Source organism: Rissa tridactyla, chromosome 1 (assembly GCF_028500815.1).
Source record: "Rissa tridactyla isolate bRisTri1 chromosome 1, bRisTri1.patW.cur.20221130, whole genome shotgun sequence".
NCBI classification, from domain to species: Eukaryota; Metazoa; Chordata; class Aves; order Charadriiformes; family Laridae; genus Rissa; species Rissa tridactyla.
This window is the reverse complement of record NC_071466.1, coordinates 134,512,668-134,531,670: the sequence shown is the minus strand read 5'-3', so window position 1 is coordinate 134,531,670 and position 19,003 is coordinate 134,512,668. Positions and strand designations below refer to the sequence as shown.

The window sequence follows — 19,003 nt, the reverse complement described above, 5'->3', positions numbered from 1 at the left end:
TGGGTCCCTCACAGGCTGTGCCACTTATACCCTAGATGTGAGTCCTGACTCTCTCGTATTTTCTACTAGCATCAGCAGTATGGAGCCCTCTCCATTTATTGCAGGGGTGTTTAACTGCCCTGTGAAAACACCTACTTATCAAAAAAAAAAGTCATCTGAACAGCTGCTAAACCAGCAACTGGCATTAGCTCTATGAACTCAGGCTTGTGACTGATTCCGTAAGAGGATATGACTTGATGTGCATTTTGAGGTGCTCAGTACATGGCTTTCATTGCATTCTATAGTATTAGTTGAGATATTCGTTATCAAGATAAGATTTTCAGCTTATTCAGAAAGCGGAAGTTGGTCCCCTGTGTAGTATGGGTGGATGAAATTTGGCCATCATATGCATTCCCATTCTCCCCAAAAACCCCAAAGCAAGCTCCAGACCTGAGACTCTGGATAGCAGAGGCATGCCTCCCATGAACTGCCTTATGAGCTGTTTGTTCAGATGGTCATGGTTCATTTGGTACTCCTGATACCTGTGCTTCATGCCTACTACTGTTGGCCAACATCTATGAGGTCTCTGTTGAGGGTGTGTGTGTATTGGATGCAGGGAATTCAAGAGGGAGAAGCTCCCAGAACTTACTCCTGAATATTAAAAAGGTGTTCCTATGTTGAGGGATTTCAGTTACTTGTGAGTGAATGCTTTATGCTGATGAAGCAGAGTGTTCTGTTTTGCTTTTTCATTTGAAAAATATCTGGACTCTGTAATAGCGGATTCCTGTCCTGTCTCCTATATGCATTTTTTCCTCCTTGTAATGTCAAGCAACATGATGTTCTCCATTTATATTGCCAGGTGTTTGCTTTACTGGTATGTTTGGCTTATGATTTTGTGGGTTTAAAAGCTTCCTTGGGATTTTTTTCTTGCAACCAGCAGTGAATTTATATGGGTAAACTTACAAAATTTAAATACACAGAGCTAGTGCTCTTAGGTACTTGGACTGTGTATGTGCGAATTACGCACCAGGATAATTCTTATTTGAAAAAACCCCACAGTATTATAGGTGTTACTGCTGGTTGAAATGTTTGGAAACTTCCTGTTTGACATAGCTGTAAAGAAATTGCGCTCATGGTTGAATGGAATGCTGGAAATAGTAAGTGTGTCCCTATATTGGCCATCAGTATGCGTGGGTTTGACTACAAGCCTTCAAAGCTCATTATTGTGTTTCCTGCCTATGAATATTTACCCATTAAAAAAACCCCTTGTTGTATGTTGTGGTGGCTGACTGACTTTCAGATGGTTCCAGTTCATAAAGGCTGACTAGTTATGAATAAGCTAGGCAAGCTTGGAAAAAGAGTTGACATCAAGTCTTACTTCAGGCATTTGAAACTCTTGAAGTATTTGTGGTTATAATAATTATCATGATATACTAGGATTAACTGGCTGAAGTTTAGCAATAGCTGAATGTTTGCCACCTTCTGGGCTGCTGACAAATTAAAGTACACTTATTTTTCATTCAGTGTACTAGAAAAACCTGCTAAGTGTGTTTAACTCTTTATAGGCTTTTATCCTGCTCAATGAATATGCTAAAAAAAATTTCTATTAGTTGAAGTAAAGGAGACGAGATAATTTAAGGCTCTCCCTTTGTGTTTAGTGCTGTGAAATTGTAAAATAATGAAGCTGTAAGCTTTTAAATATTCCCACTAAAGATCATATCAATGACAGTGCTAGGCTATGTTAGTACACTGGTTGTCACAAAGGAGAGATGCCTGAACTGCTGACTATGCAAAGCTAAATGCCTTGTCACTGTGTGCTTGTGTGTTTTTTTTTCTGGTTATTACAGTTTCTCTAGATTCGGCAAAGGATTTGAGGTGACATTGCTGTGCTCAGGCATGAGAGGAAATACCAACATGAGAAGGAATGTTTTCTTGACTAAACAAAATGGAGATCTGAAGGCATCCATAAAGCCCGTAAGAGACAAATGGGGCAAAAAAGGATCAACTGAGGCTTATTTGTATTGAAGCTCAGTGTTTTTTGCAGTGGAAAAAGGGAAATTGGTGGCTAACTCAACTTAGGAAGGGGGATGTGTGTGACACAAAACTGTGAATCACAATTTTTGGAGAATTCACTGATTGCGTCAAGAGAGTGACTATTATAGTGGCATTCTTAAGAAATAAATGCTTGGGGTTATTTCCTTTTGATGAAGTGTATCTGGCAACTAAGGGTAAACAGCTTGCAGCCCAGAAGGCCAACCACATCCAACTGCATCAAAAGAAGTGTGGCCAGCAGGTTGAGGGAGGTGATTCTCCCCCACTACTCTGCTTTGGTGAGACTCTACTTGGAGTTCTGTGTCCAGCTCTGGATTCCTCAGCACAGGAAGGACATGGACCTCTTGGAACGAGTCCAGAGGAGGGCCACAAAGACGATCACAGGGCTGGAGCACCTCTCCTATGAGGACAGGCTGAGAAAGTTGGGGTTGTTCAGCCTGGAGAAGAGAAGGCTCCAGGGAGATCTTACAGCAGCCTTCCTGCAGTACCTAAAAGGGGGGCCTACAAGAAAGCTGGAGATGGACTTTTTACAAGGGCATGTAGCAATAGGACGAGGGGTAATAGCTTTAGACTGGAGGAGGGTAGATTTAGATGAGATATCAGGAAGAAATTTTTCACTGAGGGCAGTGAGGCACTGGAACAGGTTGCCCAGAGAAGCTGTGGATGCCCCATCCCTGGAGACATTCAAGGCCAGGCTGGATGGGGCTTTTGAGCAACCTGGTCTAGTGGGAGGTGTCCCTGCCCATGGCAGGGGGATTGGAACTAGATGGTCTTTAAGGTACCTTCCAACCCAAGCCATTCTATGAATTTGGTATCATGTAATAAAATGTCTCTTTCAGACGAGTGAAGTGTTGATGCTAAAATGAAAGCAGGGTATAGTTTCTAAATATCTCTCATTCTTCATGAAACTGTAAGAAAGATTATAATCTTACAGTTTATTTTCCTGAAACAAATGTTTCATTTGTAGGACAAGGAAACTAAAAACTTCATGTCTTTGTTGCCTGCTGTATGTTTAACAGGAAGTAGCGCAATGCTCAAAATGATCAGAAAGTTATTCTAACTAGTAAAATCATATGTTCATGTACTGAACAGCGCTAATCGAAAAATCTGAAAATGGCAAGGCATTATGTAAACATGGCCCTGACTGAAACAAAGAAACACAGGATTATTATTTTTTTTTTCCTGGTCAGTTGCTACAAATAAAAGAAGTTGTCATTTTTGTTTTAGCTCAAATACTTCTTGTGAAGGGGAAGAAGGAAGTCTTGCAGAATGTTTGCAGTCTGCCTCAGGAATTGGAGAAAATAGTCATGAATAAAACAATGTATTAAGTCATGTTTTTCTTCTCCAGAATTCAAGGTGTCTTTAGTTTATAGGTTTTAATTTTTTTTTTTTAACTTACTGACAGTTAACCTAGTAATTCCTTGGCTGCATAAAGACTAGAGTTCTCCTCACTTTACTTGGCTCTGTGGTCTGAGTACCTTGTGCTCTCATACCTCCAGGTCTGCCTCCTACAGTGGCAGGCTGCACATTCCACTTCTCAAAAAAATTTGTCATTGCAGTGTCCATAACTTAAAATGCAATTTTTTTAAATTAACCACTAGGTTTTTAAAATGTTAAATGCCAAGTATATAATTTACGTCATGTGTGTCATGAAAACCAGAAAATTATGTATTTCCAAAATTCTAGCATTCCTCATAGGGCATGAAATTTGAATGTGTTGTCTAAAATCAAGTGAACATTTTCTTTTTTTTCCTTGAAAATATTGGTATAAAAGGCTTTCTTTGGAATAGTAGGTTGTTATTTTCTAGTATTGTAGGCCTGGTGGTTCTTTATACCAGTTCTAAACTATGATGCTAGTTCCTTCAGTCTTCCTCTGGAGGAGGAAGTAGCGTGGATGAATTATCTGTGGTCTGCACGCAGCTCTTTAAAGGTGGCTTTATGCGATAATAGTGAGTGAACCGTAATAGGTAAGCTAAATTCAGTTCTCTGAATACCTGTCTGAGATTTGGCAACCGCTAGATATTACTATGAGGTTCGAATTTGCTCAGACAACACAAAGTGAAAGCATTAAAAATACCGTGAGGCAGCCAGATCCCATTCAATATTAGCATTTTAAATGCTAATTTAATAGTGAAAATTTATGAAAGGAAATGTTCATGCTAGAGATGTAAATCCCTGGGTGCATAACTGGAGACACAAATTGATGCTAATATAAGGCTTCAGTAGTTGTGCCAAGCTAGCATAACCTGTTTTAACAGTCTGCTTGTCTGTGAACCTACAGCTGGATTAATTCTGAGCAGATGAATGATTTGACCTTCCATTGGAAAGGCTTTAGAAAGTATTCTTTGAGGTGTTTGATTTTCTTAATGCTTTGATTACCTGTGTATATTGTATTTGTTTGTGTACGGTGTTAGTTTGAAACTGCTACTTCTCAATTTCTATTTCTCCTGAAAATAAGAGGTTATTTTTCTTGCTTTCTTATTAATAGATAAAACGTGTTTTGACGTGGATGCATTGACTGTCTTGATTTTTGGTGTCAGCTTTTGTGATGCTGGTAGCTTATAATCTTCAATTATATTGTGACTTATGTTTGAAGGCAGGGTGTATGTGTGTACTTCTCTTACATGATTTAGACAAATCAGTGACTGTTAACTAATGCTTTTCTTAGATACTACCTAAATTTCTTCGATCTGTTGAAATGGATCTAGTCCAAAACCTGAGAACATGCCCAAATGAATGCTTTTAGGCAACTGTCTAAAGGAATTGGTTTTGTCCTGTCATTGTTGGTTTTGATTTTTTTTTTTTGCCCCCAGCTTTGATGAGGAGTCCTAACATACGTCTGTATTTATCACATAATCACTTACTTTTCCGGCACTTAATGCGGGCTTTTCCCCCTGTATTTAGAGAGTATTTCCCTATATACTTTGAGTATTTTTTTCCTCAAGCAGATGGCTTGCATGTACATCTGCTGACAAAATTCTGAATAAATGCAAACCTAAAGGTTGAATGGTTTCCTGTATTTAAGATGTGAATTGGATATGATTCAAATGTAAAAATTACAATCATGCTTTAAGTATTTGAATGTTTAATCTACTGCCTTACAGCTAATCTTTATTTTTCAGCCAGGTGGTTAGGGCAGATAAGAAACTGACTGTGATATTTAATAGGCTTTGCAAATTCTGTTAACCGAGTTCTTATGTCTTGTTTAATGTTTACAAAAGTCAATCTGAGTGACCTTGAAATCAATGGAAATATTACTCTGGAAGCAGTATCAGGCTGCTTTTCCCTTCAGTCGTCTAGATCCGTGATTCCATGTTGATGTGTACACAAAAATTAAAGGAGGGTGTTAATTATATAATGAATTTTTATTATATAGCGTGCATTTTCTCCATATCCTTGTCCTTTTGTAGCCTGTACATTGAGCAACTATGTTTTTTTTTTCTTTAGAATTCGCGAGTTAATTCTAGGTATGGGAACTCAATGTCATTGCTGTCAGTATCTTCGCACATTAAATTCTACTGTATACTTTTGAAAAAGTTGCTATCTAGTTTGTCAGCAGTGAAGCACAGCTATAACAAAGGGCACATCCAGTCTCTGCTATATATATATATAGTGGTTGCGCCTTTTCCATACTGCATTTTTAAAACCCTATTATTACGCTTGATAGAGATGTTGCAATGCTCCTTTACATGTCTTTGCAGTTTTATTAATCCTGAAAGATTAAACACAGCACAAAATTAAGGTACTTAATAATAAGCATGGAAGAGGGAAATACTGTATTTGTGTTAAAAATCTTGTTTATCTAAAACATTACCAAGCAATAATAATGCACAACAATTATGATGACTGCCCATAATTACATTGAAGGACTAATAAATCATAATAAAGCTTTGACTTTTAAAACTTTTTTACAGGAGAATCTGTGGCCTTTGTGGTGGTGTTGCAGTCAGGTTTTGAGATTAATTGAAAAATAATTTATGCTATATTGATGCTATATTGATTAATTCCTACTAGCAGATTCTCTTGTTCCTAGGTAACAGTATTTGTGTTAATTGGGTTTATCTTGTTTTCAGAGCTTTCAAGCGGTAGTTGTTAAGTATTTGTCTCTTTATAGGTTGGAAATTACAAGCGGACAGTAAAACGAATTGATGATGGTCACAGACTTTGCAATGATCTTATGAACTGTATTCATGAACGGGCAAGAATAGAGAAGGTCTATGCTCAGCAGCTTACAGAATGGGCAAAAAGGTGGAAACAGCTTGTGGAAAAAGGTAATATGTTCTGATTTTGAACTCTGAAAACTTTCTCAAATGGAAAAAAAAAGGTTTCTGTATATCTTTGTTTTGGTAAGTACAAAGTAGAAATTTTGTACTTTTTAGCCTATAATGGAGTCTTTGCAAAAGGCCCAGTAATGTAACAAATGATTAAGCTTTTCTTGATTAAAACCAAACATAGTCCTGCTCCTTTGCTAGTTTGCTTGTTTCTTACTGAAGCAGATGAAACTTGTCTCCAGTGTTGAGGTACCCAAATAAATTCAGTTCTAGAGAACTGTCTGTTTCTAGGTAACTAAAGATATAAAACACAATTTGAAAAGTGTATCTGAATAATAAGGGGGCAGTGGTTGTGGGGGAAAGACTAGTAATAAGAGCTAGGCATTGCTCTAATGGAAGGCTAATCTGAAACCATTTTAATGTATTCTGAAATAGTTTCTCCTTTCCTAGTTATCCATGCTTCAATAAGTATGTTGAGAAATTGAAGGCAGTTCAAAGAGGAGCTAATTGGTGGAATACTGAGAATCATAGTACAGGGATAAGGAGGCCAGACTGTATACTACTTCTGGTGTAAAAATTTGTAATTTTCTAAATTTATCTGAAAAGAAACTGTTCCCTTTTCTAGGTTTGCATCAATATTGCTGTTTACAAGTGAATATAAGTCAATAGCTTCAGGTAGTATCTTGGGAATATAAGTTCCATGTGGGTGACGGTTACTGAGAATGACACTTTCTGTTGTGTTTAGGCCCACAGTATGGAACAGTAGAAAGGGCTTGGTGTGCTTTTATGTCAGAAGCTGAAAAAGTGAGTGAACTACATCTAGAAGTAAAAGGTTCACTGATGAATGAAGACTTTGAAAAAATCAAGAACTGGCAGAAGGAAGCCTTTCATAAGCAAATGATGGGAGGATTTAAGGAAACCAAAGAAGCAGAAGATGGATTTAGGAAAGCTCAGAAACCCTGGGCAAAAAAGCTGAAAGAGGTACAGCAGTAGATTATGTACTAGATATCCTGTGTTACAATATATTAATGTCTCAAATCTCTATAAGGGAGTAAACTCCCTATTCTCTCTGCTGGACCCTCCTTTCTCAAAAAGATCTCTCGCTTTCTGTCCTCTTCTGAAAATAAGTATTTTTCTCTTGGTCTCTCCTAATCTTGGTGACTTCAGCGAAAATATGGAATAAGCGGAATGTAAGATACCATTTTAACAGTATCTGATTTCATGCATTTGAAATTAAGAATTGCTCAAACAAATAAGCAGAAGAAAAGTGTTTGTGGGTTTTCTCCCTGGCATGTAACATTATTCTTAAATAATAGGTTTGTAGAAAAAGGGGAGCAGGAGAACATGGGCATGAGGAAAAGATGTTCCATTGGGGACTTTCTGTAAACCTTTTCTTGAGTCTGTTCCACACTTCTCTGAGATGTATGAGTGACATTTCTTGTATGGTGAGAGAATGCTGATTCATAAGAACTACAATAATTTCCTTATGTTTGTTATTGCGTATTGTTCATTCCTTGGCCTAAATGGAAAAAAAAAATCCAAAAAAAGAAAGAACATCCTGAAACAAAACCTGACACTTTCTTCATTGCAACATGATAAGGCAAAAAAATTCAGTTGGTGGTTATTGTATAAACTGTCCAAGATGCAAATATTTGAATCGACTTTGTAGGTGGAAGCTGCAAAAAAAGCATACCATGCGGCCTGCAAAGAGGAGAAACTGGCTATATCCAGAGAAACAAACAGCAAAGCTGATCCAGCACTAAATCCTGAACAACTTAAGAAGTTACAAGACAAAGTGGAGAGAAGCAAACAAGATGTACTAAAGGTATACTGTATGCTAACACATTGTTTATATGCAGTCTTTTAACCTATATCTTGTGCAAATTTAAGCTTTTTTTTTCTTCCTGAATGGGCTGTGGACTGCAGTGCAGCTCACTTTCTGTAACGGTCCTATACCAAAATTTAGAGTTTTCTCCAAAGCATGTGTTATTGCTAAGTTCTTCTGTGAAGAATGAATAATGTATTGCCTCTATTTCACCAAACTGTCCCCTATTTTCAGCAGGGAATGAAGCAGAATAAGAGTGAGCTTCTAGGACAAAGTTCTACTCATTTAGTAGTGATGATTGAGTTATTTCACTTGAGAGGCTGAGATAACCACTTAAAACTTGCTGACAACATCTCAACTTGTAGTCGTTCTTGACTGCAGAATCCATTTTTTTAAAGAAAGCAAGCTGATATAGTCCATTTAAATAAAAGTAAATATGCTTTTGGAAATGCCATTCTGTTGCCCAGTTTAGTTTATCTCTTTAGTGGGCTGCTATCAAGAGGCTTTTCTTGTGTAACTTTCTTCAAAGACATCTTTTCCCTTTGAGAATGCTGTTCTGTGATCTGGAAGGCTAATGTTACATAAAATCATAGAAAGGTTTTGGTTGAAGAGACCTTAAAGATCATCTAGTTCCAACCCCTCTGCCATGGGCAGGGATGTCTCCCACTAGACCAGGTTCCTCAAATCCCCATCCAGCCTGGTCTTGAACACTTCCAGCATCCACAGGATGCCCCACAATGGGGCATCCACAACTTCTCTGAGAAACCTGTTCCAGTGCCTCACCACCCTCACAGTAAAGAATTTCTTCCTAATATCTAATCTAAATCTACCCTCTTTTAGTTTAAAACCATTACCCCTCATCCCATCACTTCACTCCCTGATAGAGAGTCCCTCCCCGTCTTTCCTGTAGACTCCCTTTAGGTACTGGAAGGCCACTATAAGGTCTCCCCGGAGCCTTCTCTTCTCCAGGCTGAATAACCCCAACTCTCTGTCTTCAGTCTTCATAGGAGAGGTGCTCCAGCCCCCTGGTCATTCTCATGGCCCTCCTCTGGACCCACTCCAGCAGGTCCATGTCCTTCTTGTGCTGAGCCCTTCAGAGCTGCACGTAGTACTCCAGGTACTACGCTCTCACCAGAGTGGAATAGAGGGGTAGAATCACCTCCCTTGACCTGCTGGCCATACTTCTTTTGATGCAGCCCAGGATGCGGTTGTCTTTCTGGGCTGCAAGCACACATTGTCGTCTCATGTTGAGCTTCTCATCCACCAGCACCCCCAAGTCCTTCTCCTCAGGGCTGCTCTCAAGCCATTCTCCGCCCAACCTGTATTTGTGCCTGAGGTTGCCATGACCCCGGTGCAGGACCTTGCACTTGGCCCGGTTGAACTTCATGAGTGGGATTTTTTAATTCCTGTCGGTGGACTACTTCTGTAAATTAGTGTAGAGTCTGAGGGTTCTATCTGTTAACTGAGCTCACAAAACATGCAATTTATATTCACAGGGATGTATACAGTGTTTGGGTTTTTGGTCATAACTCACAGCAGGCTATGTAAATTACCAAAGGAGAAAAGACAGCACTTAGAAATTATATGGAGATCTTTAAATAAGTGACCTGTAACTTGAAAGACTGCCTGCTCCGATTTACTCTGTTGCTCCTTTGTTTTTTATCTTTTGTATTGCATTAACAATTGTCATGGTTTCCGTTAAAAAGCCAGAGAAGAGGCTTAGATCTTTATTGTAACTGTTCTGCAGTTTTGTTCGGTAACTCTCATTGTGACCTAACATAAATACGGTGGTCATGGAAAGAGAATGCAGTTTGGGAACTTCTGTTCTAAATCTTGGCCATTACTACATTGCTAAATCTGTTATGTAGGGTAGTAATAAAATATATTGCTGATTTTTTTTTTTTTTTTCACCCCAGACAAAAGAAAAGTATGAAAAATCACTGAAAGAATTAGATAATGCCACTCCTCAATATATGGAAAACATGGAGCAGGTATTTGAACAGTGTCAGCAGTTTGAGGAAAAACGCTTACGTTTCTTTCGAGAAGTGTTACTGGAAGTTCAAAAGCACCTTGATTTGTCTAATGTTGCAAGGTAAAACTGTAAAACTTCAAAATAATTGCTTATTACTTTTCAGTGAAAAGTAATCTGTACTTTAAGTAGGTCAGAGTTTGGAACCTGATTTGTTTCTAATGTGTTGCTTCAAATTATTTAAAGTTGAAGTGAAAGAGCTTAATTCTTTGTTTTGTGTGGAAAATCAGATTAGCATCTATCACTAACACTTGCTAGTTTTGTTTAACACAGTGTTAAATAAACCAATAAACCCTCATTTTTGCTGTATTTTTTTATAGTCAAGTGTATGCCAATTAGTAAGGATTCCGAGTTTAGAATCAAAAAATGCTGGATCAGAGATTTGGGAAAGGAGGGTTTTGGTGTATTATGTGTCTCATATGTTTATCGTAGAACAAACTAGAATTTATTAGTATAAGACAGCATGAACTTTGTAACATAAATGCATTTATTGTTAAAATATTAGAGCTCAGTCTAAAGGAATTACCTTAACTTGGGGATAATGTTAAAGATCTATTGGTTGACTGTTGATCAAGTCTTGTCCATCTTAATTTCAAAGTCTGGTCTTTATACTGCAGTGTGTATAAAACATGTATTTTGTTCTTTCTGCCCGGACCCTCCACACTACATTCCAAGAAATCTAAACTTTTGCTAGGGAACTCAAGCCAGAGCTCATGCAGACCGTGTGGCAGGTCATCAGCTACTACAGGCCATTTTGATATGAAGCGACTTTAATCTGTCAGCAAGACAGTGGTTATAGTGTTTTTGTTTTCTCTTGCATTTGAGAAGACAAACACTGAAATACGTGCAGCAAATGCTGCAACACTGATGGAATTTTACATCCCGCTTGTAACAGCAGAGTTTCGCGTGCACTCTGGTTGGCACTTCAATTAAAAGAACAAAAGTGTGCTCCTGGCTGGCTGCTCAGTTCTGTTCCCTCTTCTGCTAGTGACAAAGCTCTTATGGTAGTCCAGCCAGTGGAATTAAGGAGCTGATCAAGGTAACCTAGGGCAGGAAGAGTCTAGTTGGTTTTAACCCTGGTCAGTGTTCCAAACTGACTTGCTATGCAGTTGCATGGATGTTAATGCTAGCATAAACGAAGGGGGTGACATAGGGACAAGAACAAATAGAGAGCAAGCAGTAGGTAAGGGCAAGATCACTTATTTTAGTATCGTTGTTATTTTGGGTTGCTTCAAAGTTCTTACGGAACTGCTGTGGAAAACAGGCTCTTTTTACTCTCAGAGTAGATTAGATAGATATTTAGGATTGTTGCCCATTTGAATTCATTTTAACCAGGTTGAAAGAAACTACAGACAGAAATAAATGAGAAGTAGTTGACTTAGAGGATAAGGTTGGGGGAAGACTACCAAAGGTGACCAAGGGGAAACGCAATGATTTCCTCTTAACATACTTAGGGGCTTCAGGAGTGATGTCTTGTGGTATGTTAATAAGGTGCAAACAAAGAAAAGCACTATTAGGATAAAACTAGGGATAACGCAATGGGAACTCTTTATTTCATTATCTCTTTGAATACACAGAGATAAAAAGTAGAGTAAACCCCCAAAAGAAAGGCTGATTTTTAACATTAAGACTAATAATGCTGAAGAGCGCAGTCCAGAAAATAGCCCTGCCCTGTTTTCTACAGATGTAGACCTTCAGTTCATTGTCGATTTAACTGATGGCTAGTAAGTAATTTAAAACTATTGATTCCCTATCTCAAAATACATGCCTTTTGGTTGTTTAAATACATTCAAAGAACTACTGATGTAGAAGAAAAACCACTCTGCATACATGTTAAAGCGGTCAAGTAGTATATAGAAATTGAGAAATTTGGACGTACATTTTGAGAAAGTTTGATTCCTTGACAGTGTATTACTAATGTATTCTAATTCTAAATTTTGTGTGACTTGGTCTGGAAGGATTTTCCCAAATTCTTTCTAACTTGAATACAGATTAGCAGTTCTGTGTCTCCTATTTTAAGCCTTGTGGCTGTTGTGTTAAGATCTCTTTATACCCAGAGTTCCACATCGGGTTTTTTGGTATAAAACAATTGTATTTGTAGTCACAGTCTGTAGAGCGAATACATCATGTGCATGGTCTAGGATCAGGGGATCAAAGTTGCATCTGCAACATGACTAATATTCTGTAAAATACTTTGAGAACTCAACCTTAACAAAAACCAATTAGACTAAGACATAAGTAAAAGTAGTAAGGTTCTATTTTTATAGTATTTGATATTTTGTATAAACAGTACAGTTAGTAAAATCAGAGAATACCTAAAACATAAAAGCAGCTAACATATATTATACCTGCGTAGGAAAGCCCTCTAACTCTGCTGCAGGTTTGAAATTTTTATTTTTATCGTGATTTATAATTCTCATTGGATTAAGACAGGAATTTTCACAGAATGTTATGGACTTATCACAAAAACAGTTTCTACTGCGTTGTAGACAAGCTTTTAAATTCAATAAACTTCAAGATTGGCATTCATTAATTTAAATACATTCCTATGTAAATCTTACATTTAATGACAGACAATTAAGTTACTTTACACAAGAGTCATAATTCTAAAGCCTGGCAAATAAGCGCTTTATGTTTTTGTGAACTTTCATCAAGCTTACTTGTTTGGACTACTCTTCCTTTTTTACAGGCAGTTAATAGACTTGTCAGTTTTAAAATGTCTGTCTTGCTCTAAGTTTTTTCAATACCATTGTGAACTTCGAAATATTCCTATTTTTTTATCTGACTAGGGGATTTGCCATGTTTCTAAATGTTACACTAAATTTAAGACAAATTTGTTTTGCAGTTACAAAAACATCTACCGTGAACTGGAACAGAATATCAAAACAGCAGATGCTGTTGAAGACTTGCGGTGGTTTAGAGCTAATCAAGGTCCAGGGATGTCAATGAACTGGCCTCAGTTTGAGGTAAGGTCAGAGTACTTAAAACTCAGTCTTGTTTTATCTATTTTTTCCTTTTTGCTTTTTGTCCTACCCCTTTCTGGTGTAACTCTTAAATTCAGGTTTCCAGCAGTGAATTTTTTTGTTTTTACAAATCATAGTGGTTTTATTTTCTTGATTTCCATTGGGCTCTCCTCATCCCCCAGCTTTTGGAGGCGATTATATCGGGTACCTATTTAAAGAGAAAAGGGGTAAATCCTGTAGTGACTTTTTTTAAAATCTAAAGTCATTACTGAAGTCATTAGTAAGCCATGGTTTAGTTGATACATCTCTGACACCTGTATATGTTATCCTGGATGTTTTACTTCTGCCCTTTGATGTCAGATATCAATTTGAATCTCCTTGTTGTTAGCAGGTAATTATAATGTAGGCAGCAAGGACTTTGAAAAAGTTTGAACTAAATACTTCAAGCAGTCCTGAAAATCGGTATTTATACGTCTCAACTAGTTTTTTCAATACTGTTACAGTACAAAAAGTTCCACCTCGAACCAGTTGGTAACTTTATTGCTGAATGCCATCTTCAAAAGAAAGTTGTTGTGGTTTTTTTTTTTTTTAAGGTGGTGTTCTGCTAACATAGCCTACAAGAAACAAGTACCAAAATGTGTCAATGTAGATCATAATACCAGAGTATCAAATAGCTGGAACTGGGATGAGTTTGTCTGACCAGAATCATGGGTTTAGCGGGAATAATTTCTAGGCATTAAATTAATGGAGTGTAAGTGTCAGCTCTGGAGTGTTCACTGTTCTGTTATTAACCATAATGGAAAATATAATTTGTTTTTAAAATTTTGAGTAACTTCAGATTAGAAGGTTTGAGGAAGAAAACTTATAATAGTACTGCAGAATTTCTTTGCCTGAAACACTGAACTACAGTTACTTCTGTGTGGGGAAATTACCATCCTTTTTCATAAGCATTATAATTAACAGATACTGTTGTTGCAACGTCTCTAATCAAGTTTTTTCTCATTTACATGCTACAAGGATGAAGTAAGTAAAAAAAAAGACATGATCAAATAAATATGAAATTGCATTATAAACTGCAAATATGCTTAGGTCAGTGGTCTTTAAACTATGGTAACTCAGAAATCCAATATGTATTTGTACAGAGTTAAAATAATGAGGCATCTGTGTGAAGTTGGCCAGTGGTTGGACTGGCACAGACCACAGTTGGACTGTGCTATATGTATAAAGCAGTAGTAATAGCAACTTGCAAAATCTGAATTTTCTGTTAAAAATGCTTAGTTTGCTATAAAAAATACAGTGTTTATCTCCTGAATTTTTTTTTTACCTTTAAGGATTCTGAGATGAAACATGTCTCAGCATGGGGTATTTGCTTGCATTCAGTTTGTTCTCTATTGGTTCCTGCTTTATATCAGTATGCATCTTAGTTTGACTCGATAGGTAGAAGTTGTGTTTAGGTCTCATCATGCCTGTCTGCCTTGTGAAACATCTGAATGGTTCAAAACATCAAGGAGGGGATACTTTACAAATGGTATTATGAGTCTTGTCAACAGTTGTGTTGATTTGAGCCTTAACTCTTCTGGGTAGGTTTTAAGGGCAATAAATTTCACTAAATCTAGAGTGAAGTACCTTAAGGGCTCAAATCTTAGGGACAACAAGTTTAAAAATGAGCTGCTTCATAGGTCATCCCTGGAGCACTTCTTGAGAAGTAAGGCCTGTTTTAAATTAGATTATAATATCTCTTTAAATCAAATGTAAGCTTTACCTCTTAAAGTCAGATGTCTTGGCATTATTTGAAACAGTGAGACCTCTCATACAACTTTTAAAGAGCTGCATTGGCTAGCTCCTTTGACTTCCCCAGTTGTCTGCCAGATGTCTGGTGTGTTAAGTCTTTTCAAGGTGTTCAGAATACTAAGCAGGGAAGTTCAGGTAGCCTTGGGATTTTGCAAGTAGCACAAATACCTGTTTGCGTTGCTAGGGTAGGAACTAGATAAGAACTGTGACTGAAACATGTAGAGTAACCTATCTTTTTAATAATTATTTGTACTATTGTATGTATAGATGTATGTTCCATAACTTGGTCTGAAAATTAAATGTGATAATTACTTGTCCAGTTAAATTTCTCAGTCACGGTTTGCATTCGTTGACAGGAGTGGTCTGCAGATCTGAACCGCACTCTCAGTAGAAGAGAAAAGAAGAAGGCTTCTGATGGGGTGACTCTGACTGGTATTAATCAGACAGGAGATCAAGTTTCACAGCCTAACAAACATAGCAGGTATTTTTTTTATGCCTAAAAAGTCTAATTGGAAAGGCTTGTTATCTTCAAGTACACTAAGCTCTGCAGGATCAAAAAGTTACTGTCCCATCAAATGTTAATTGTCTGAGCATTTAGTGATGTGTTTCTGCAGCTTACGAAATATTTTGGGAATTAATCTCCATTTTACAGTTCACTTTGCATTGTGAATTAAAAGGAACCAAACATCATGAGAAACTGAACTTTCTGTAGCTAATCTGGTAGTTAGTCCGTTGCTATCTTCCCATGTCTAGAAATGACAATTATACTTTGAAATCTTACCTTGCAAAACATTCAGTCACTTCAGAATCCTGGATGTGATTAATACAAAACTGTTAACATCAGCTGCTTTGGAAAGGAATGAAACTGTCAGGAAAAATCGTGCTGCCATTTATAGCAGGTAGTAATAAAAAAAAAATCATGTTCTACAAAGGATATTCTAATTATGGAGGAATGTATCCTGTGTGAGACTTCCTGAACTTTCTTGGGTCTTATGCTATATTTGATGGATGCTTGGGTTTTTGTTTGTTTGGGTGTTTTCTTTTTTTTTTTGTTTTTTTTTTGTTTGGCTGGAGAAGGGGTCTGCTAAGAAACTTCTTAGCGGGACACCAATGACAGTGTTCTACTTTTAAACAGACAGGGTCACCATAATGCTCTTTCTTTTCCAAATTAGCAGTCTTAGTGTCCAGAGTAACACAGTGCAGTCAGTACAATCAAGTTACAATCCCTTTGAAGATGAAGAAGATACTGGGAGTACTGTCAGTGAAAAGGAGGACAATAAGATCAAAAAGTTGGTGAAATGTTGTCTTTTAATTGTTTTCACACTTGCACTTTCTCTATCCAGGGTTTTCTATTTTTGGTTTCTTTAACACTATGCTGGTCAGTGCATGAAGTCCTTTTTTAACGTTTATGTAAGCAACACTGTAACCTAACTTGTCTTTCCTAACAGATGCCATATCTGTTGCCTTGATCTTTGGTTTGAGACTACTGGGGTTATTGGCAGTTGCTAACAGAACTGCTGTTGCTTTTTTCCTTCCTTTACCAGTCCTATAAAATGTTAAAACTGACAGTTTTTTCTAGTGAAACTGCTTCTGGAGCTTTACTGCTCTGTGTGTTCTTGATGAATAAATCTGCTTTTATGATTGCTTTCTTTTTATTTAGGACCTTCTCAAACAGCTGCCTGTTACTTCAATACACACACTAGGGATGTCATACCACTCTTAAATGGCATGTGCATGCTTAACAGTGAACTTTTCTTTAAATGATCAAGTTGTTGCAGTATAATGAAGTTTCTGCTTTTGGTGGAATGCAATATACAAAAAGTGTTAAAAGCTGTTGCAGAGGTGCATAGAGATTTGGGAGGAAGGTTCTGCAAAGCAATTTAAATGTCCTATCCTAAACCAGATAATTCCTGTCATCTACTACTTGCATAGCTTTCATCTTTCTAGAGTAAATCATCCCATGGATTATAAGGATTTCTTGATAGAGAAGTTTTTTGAGTTTGTGAGGAAGTTGTCTTTGATATCTTTTTTCTTTTGCCTTTTTCTAACTTTCTAAATGTATTGCAAGAATGCCTTTTCTTTTTTTTGAATGCGGCAAACCAGAAATAAAGTTTCAAAACTGGGCCTTAGAGTGGAGTTTAAGTTTAATTAGGGAAACTGATATCTTAGTGGTATTTCTAGTCTCCTATTTTAAGAGTGGAAAAGAATAATTTCAAAATTTTTTTCAGTGTTAGCAGCTATGAAAAAAACCAAAGCTACCCTACAGATTGGTCTGATGAAGAGTCCAACAATCCCTTCTCTTCCACTGATGCAAATGGAGACACCAATCCATTTGATGAAGATACCTCTCCTGCAATGGAGGTGAGAGTGCGCGCACTCTATGACTATGAGGGCCAAGAGCAAGATGAACTCAGCTTTAAAGCTGGTAAGTGTACAGGATTCAGCTAAAGTATTTACGAAAGGAGAAGGGGTGGTGGTGGTGGGAAAATTTTATTGTAGCTTTAATTTCCTGAAGTCACCTGTTTCTCTGAAAGTAGAACTCCACTTACAAGATTCTACCTAACTGTCACCCCTGCTGAAAGGCCTTCTTAGTATCCCCTGTTTGGAAGCACGAACTTCTAATCTGTTTGGAATGTGTTGGGATGTATCCGTTCGGGATATTTCTTTCTTACCATTTTCTGTTAAACAAAACGAGCTGCAGAACTGATAATCCTCTCTCTCGTTTTCTTAGTTTGTGACAGTAGCAGCTGCTGCTTTTTGCTGTCTAGAAATGCCAACCCTACAAAGTTGTTTGTTTTTTTTTTTTTTTTAAAGGAAAAGACTATAGCAGCTAACTGTAAAACAATATCTAATCATCTGGTATTTTTTTCTTTTTAAACTGGAAGCATCCCTTTTATCCTTATACAGTGCTAACTTTTTAAGGTTGAAAAGTTAGCTGTGGACAGATAATTTTTTCCTCTTTCTTTCCAGCCCCCTTCAGCATACGTTAACTGTCTTTACCTGTTTTCTTTGGTCTTGCATTATATCAGGGTACACTTATTATACATCTCCCTTCTTAGGATGCTGTATTTCCCTTGAGCCATAAACCCCGTTCCTTTTTTTACCTCATTGCTATAGGAGTTGAGAGAACACAATAGAGGCAACTGACAGGAGAGAGCTGTGCCACGGTGTGTTTCCACACATACGAAGTTGGCACAAGGGTACAATGGCTGCACGCCATGAATGCTGCTGCCTTCAGTTTCTCTGGGCTGGCTCTACCAGCCGTTGTGGGCTTCCCCCCGCAGACTCAAGGTTTTTCACCATCTGGCCAGCCCGGAGGCAGCACCCTCTAGTGATGAAAGGCGAAATCTACACACTGTCCATGCCATTCGAACTCTCATCTACTGGCTTGCCCAGGATTGCACATGAAAAACTTACTAACCAGGAATTCCAGAAGAAGATTGTATAAGTAGTTTAGCAAAATAAACAGAACTTCAGTTTGTGAAAATGGCAATCTCATTCATCTTGTCTGTTTTCCTGTTAGCTTGTCATTTACTCCCTTCTCCTGTAATGACTGACTTAGAGGAAAACCAGGGTTCAAATGTTGAAAGAAAGTTTGAGAAATCTTTTGGTTCTGCATCTCTTTCAGCTGGGGTTCGTAGGAAGTATGCTACTTCTACACCACCTACAGTGGATCTTAGGTGTCGTGACTTAAAGTTAATACAGTAAACAAGTCAATAGCTAATTGGTGAACTGCTAGACTTCCATTCTGCTTATGGAGGAAGTTGGTGCTCAGAACAATGTATTTCCAGGTCATATTCTAAATGCAATTTGTGTTGTTTTAAACCAAAAAGCCCCACAAGTCAGGTGGTGGGGCTGCCACCTTCCACTCACCTCACTCCTGTTTTAGTAGTGAAACTGTGTACATCTGACTCTTCTTCTTTGTAGACAGGTATTGTAGGTTTCTGGAGAGGAGGAATTGATTGGTTTGTCCATTAACTTTGCTGAACTGTGCCCTGAGAGAAGGCCAGTACTAACAAAACATCTGGAGCTTTCTCTGGAATGCACAGCAGCTAAAATTATTCTTCGTTCTGTAGACTTTAACTGCTCCTTT

The 19,003-nt window shown here is 37.6% G+C and overlaps 1 protein-coding gene across 6 annotated transcripts in view; it reads left to right on the top strand.

Annotated features, from left to right (window-relative positions):
- Positions 1-19,003, top strand: part of PACSIN2 (protein kinase C and casein kinase substrate in neurons 2) — a 64,948-nt gene that overhangs the window by 41,592 nt on the left and 4,353 nt on the right. For 4 of the 6 annotated variants that reach the window (XM_054204540.1, XM_054204550.1, XM_054204568.1 and 1 more), the window contains 8 exons: positions 6,146-6,302; positions 7,048-7,283; positions 7,972-8,127; positions 10,044-10,219; positions 13,002-13,122; positions 15,267-15,391; positions 16,083-16,199; positions 17,139-17,335. In XM_054204540.1, the coding sequence (XP_054060515.1) occupies positions 6,146-6,302; positions 7,048-7,283; positions 7,972-8,127; positions 10,044-10,219; positions 13,002-13,122; positions 15,267-15,391; positions 16,083-16,199; positions 17,139-17,335 (1,285 nt within the window). The remainder of the gene's footprint in view (positions 1-6,145; positions 6,303-7,047; positions 7,284-7,971; positions 8,128-10,043; positions 10,220-13,001; positions 13,123-15,266; positions 15,392-16,082; positions 16,200-17,138; positions 17,336-19,003) is intronic. The other 2 variants (XM_054204579.1, XM_054204587.1) reach the window with 2 other exon arrangements.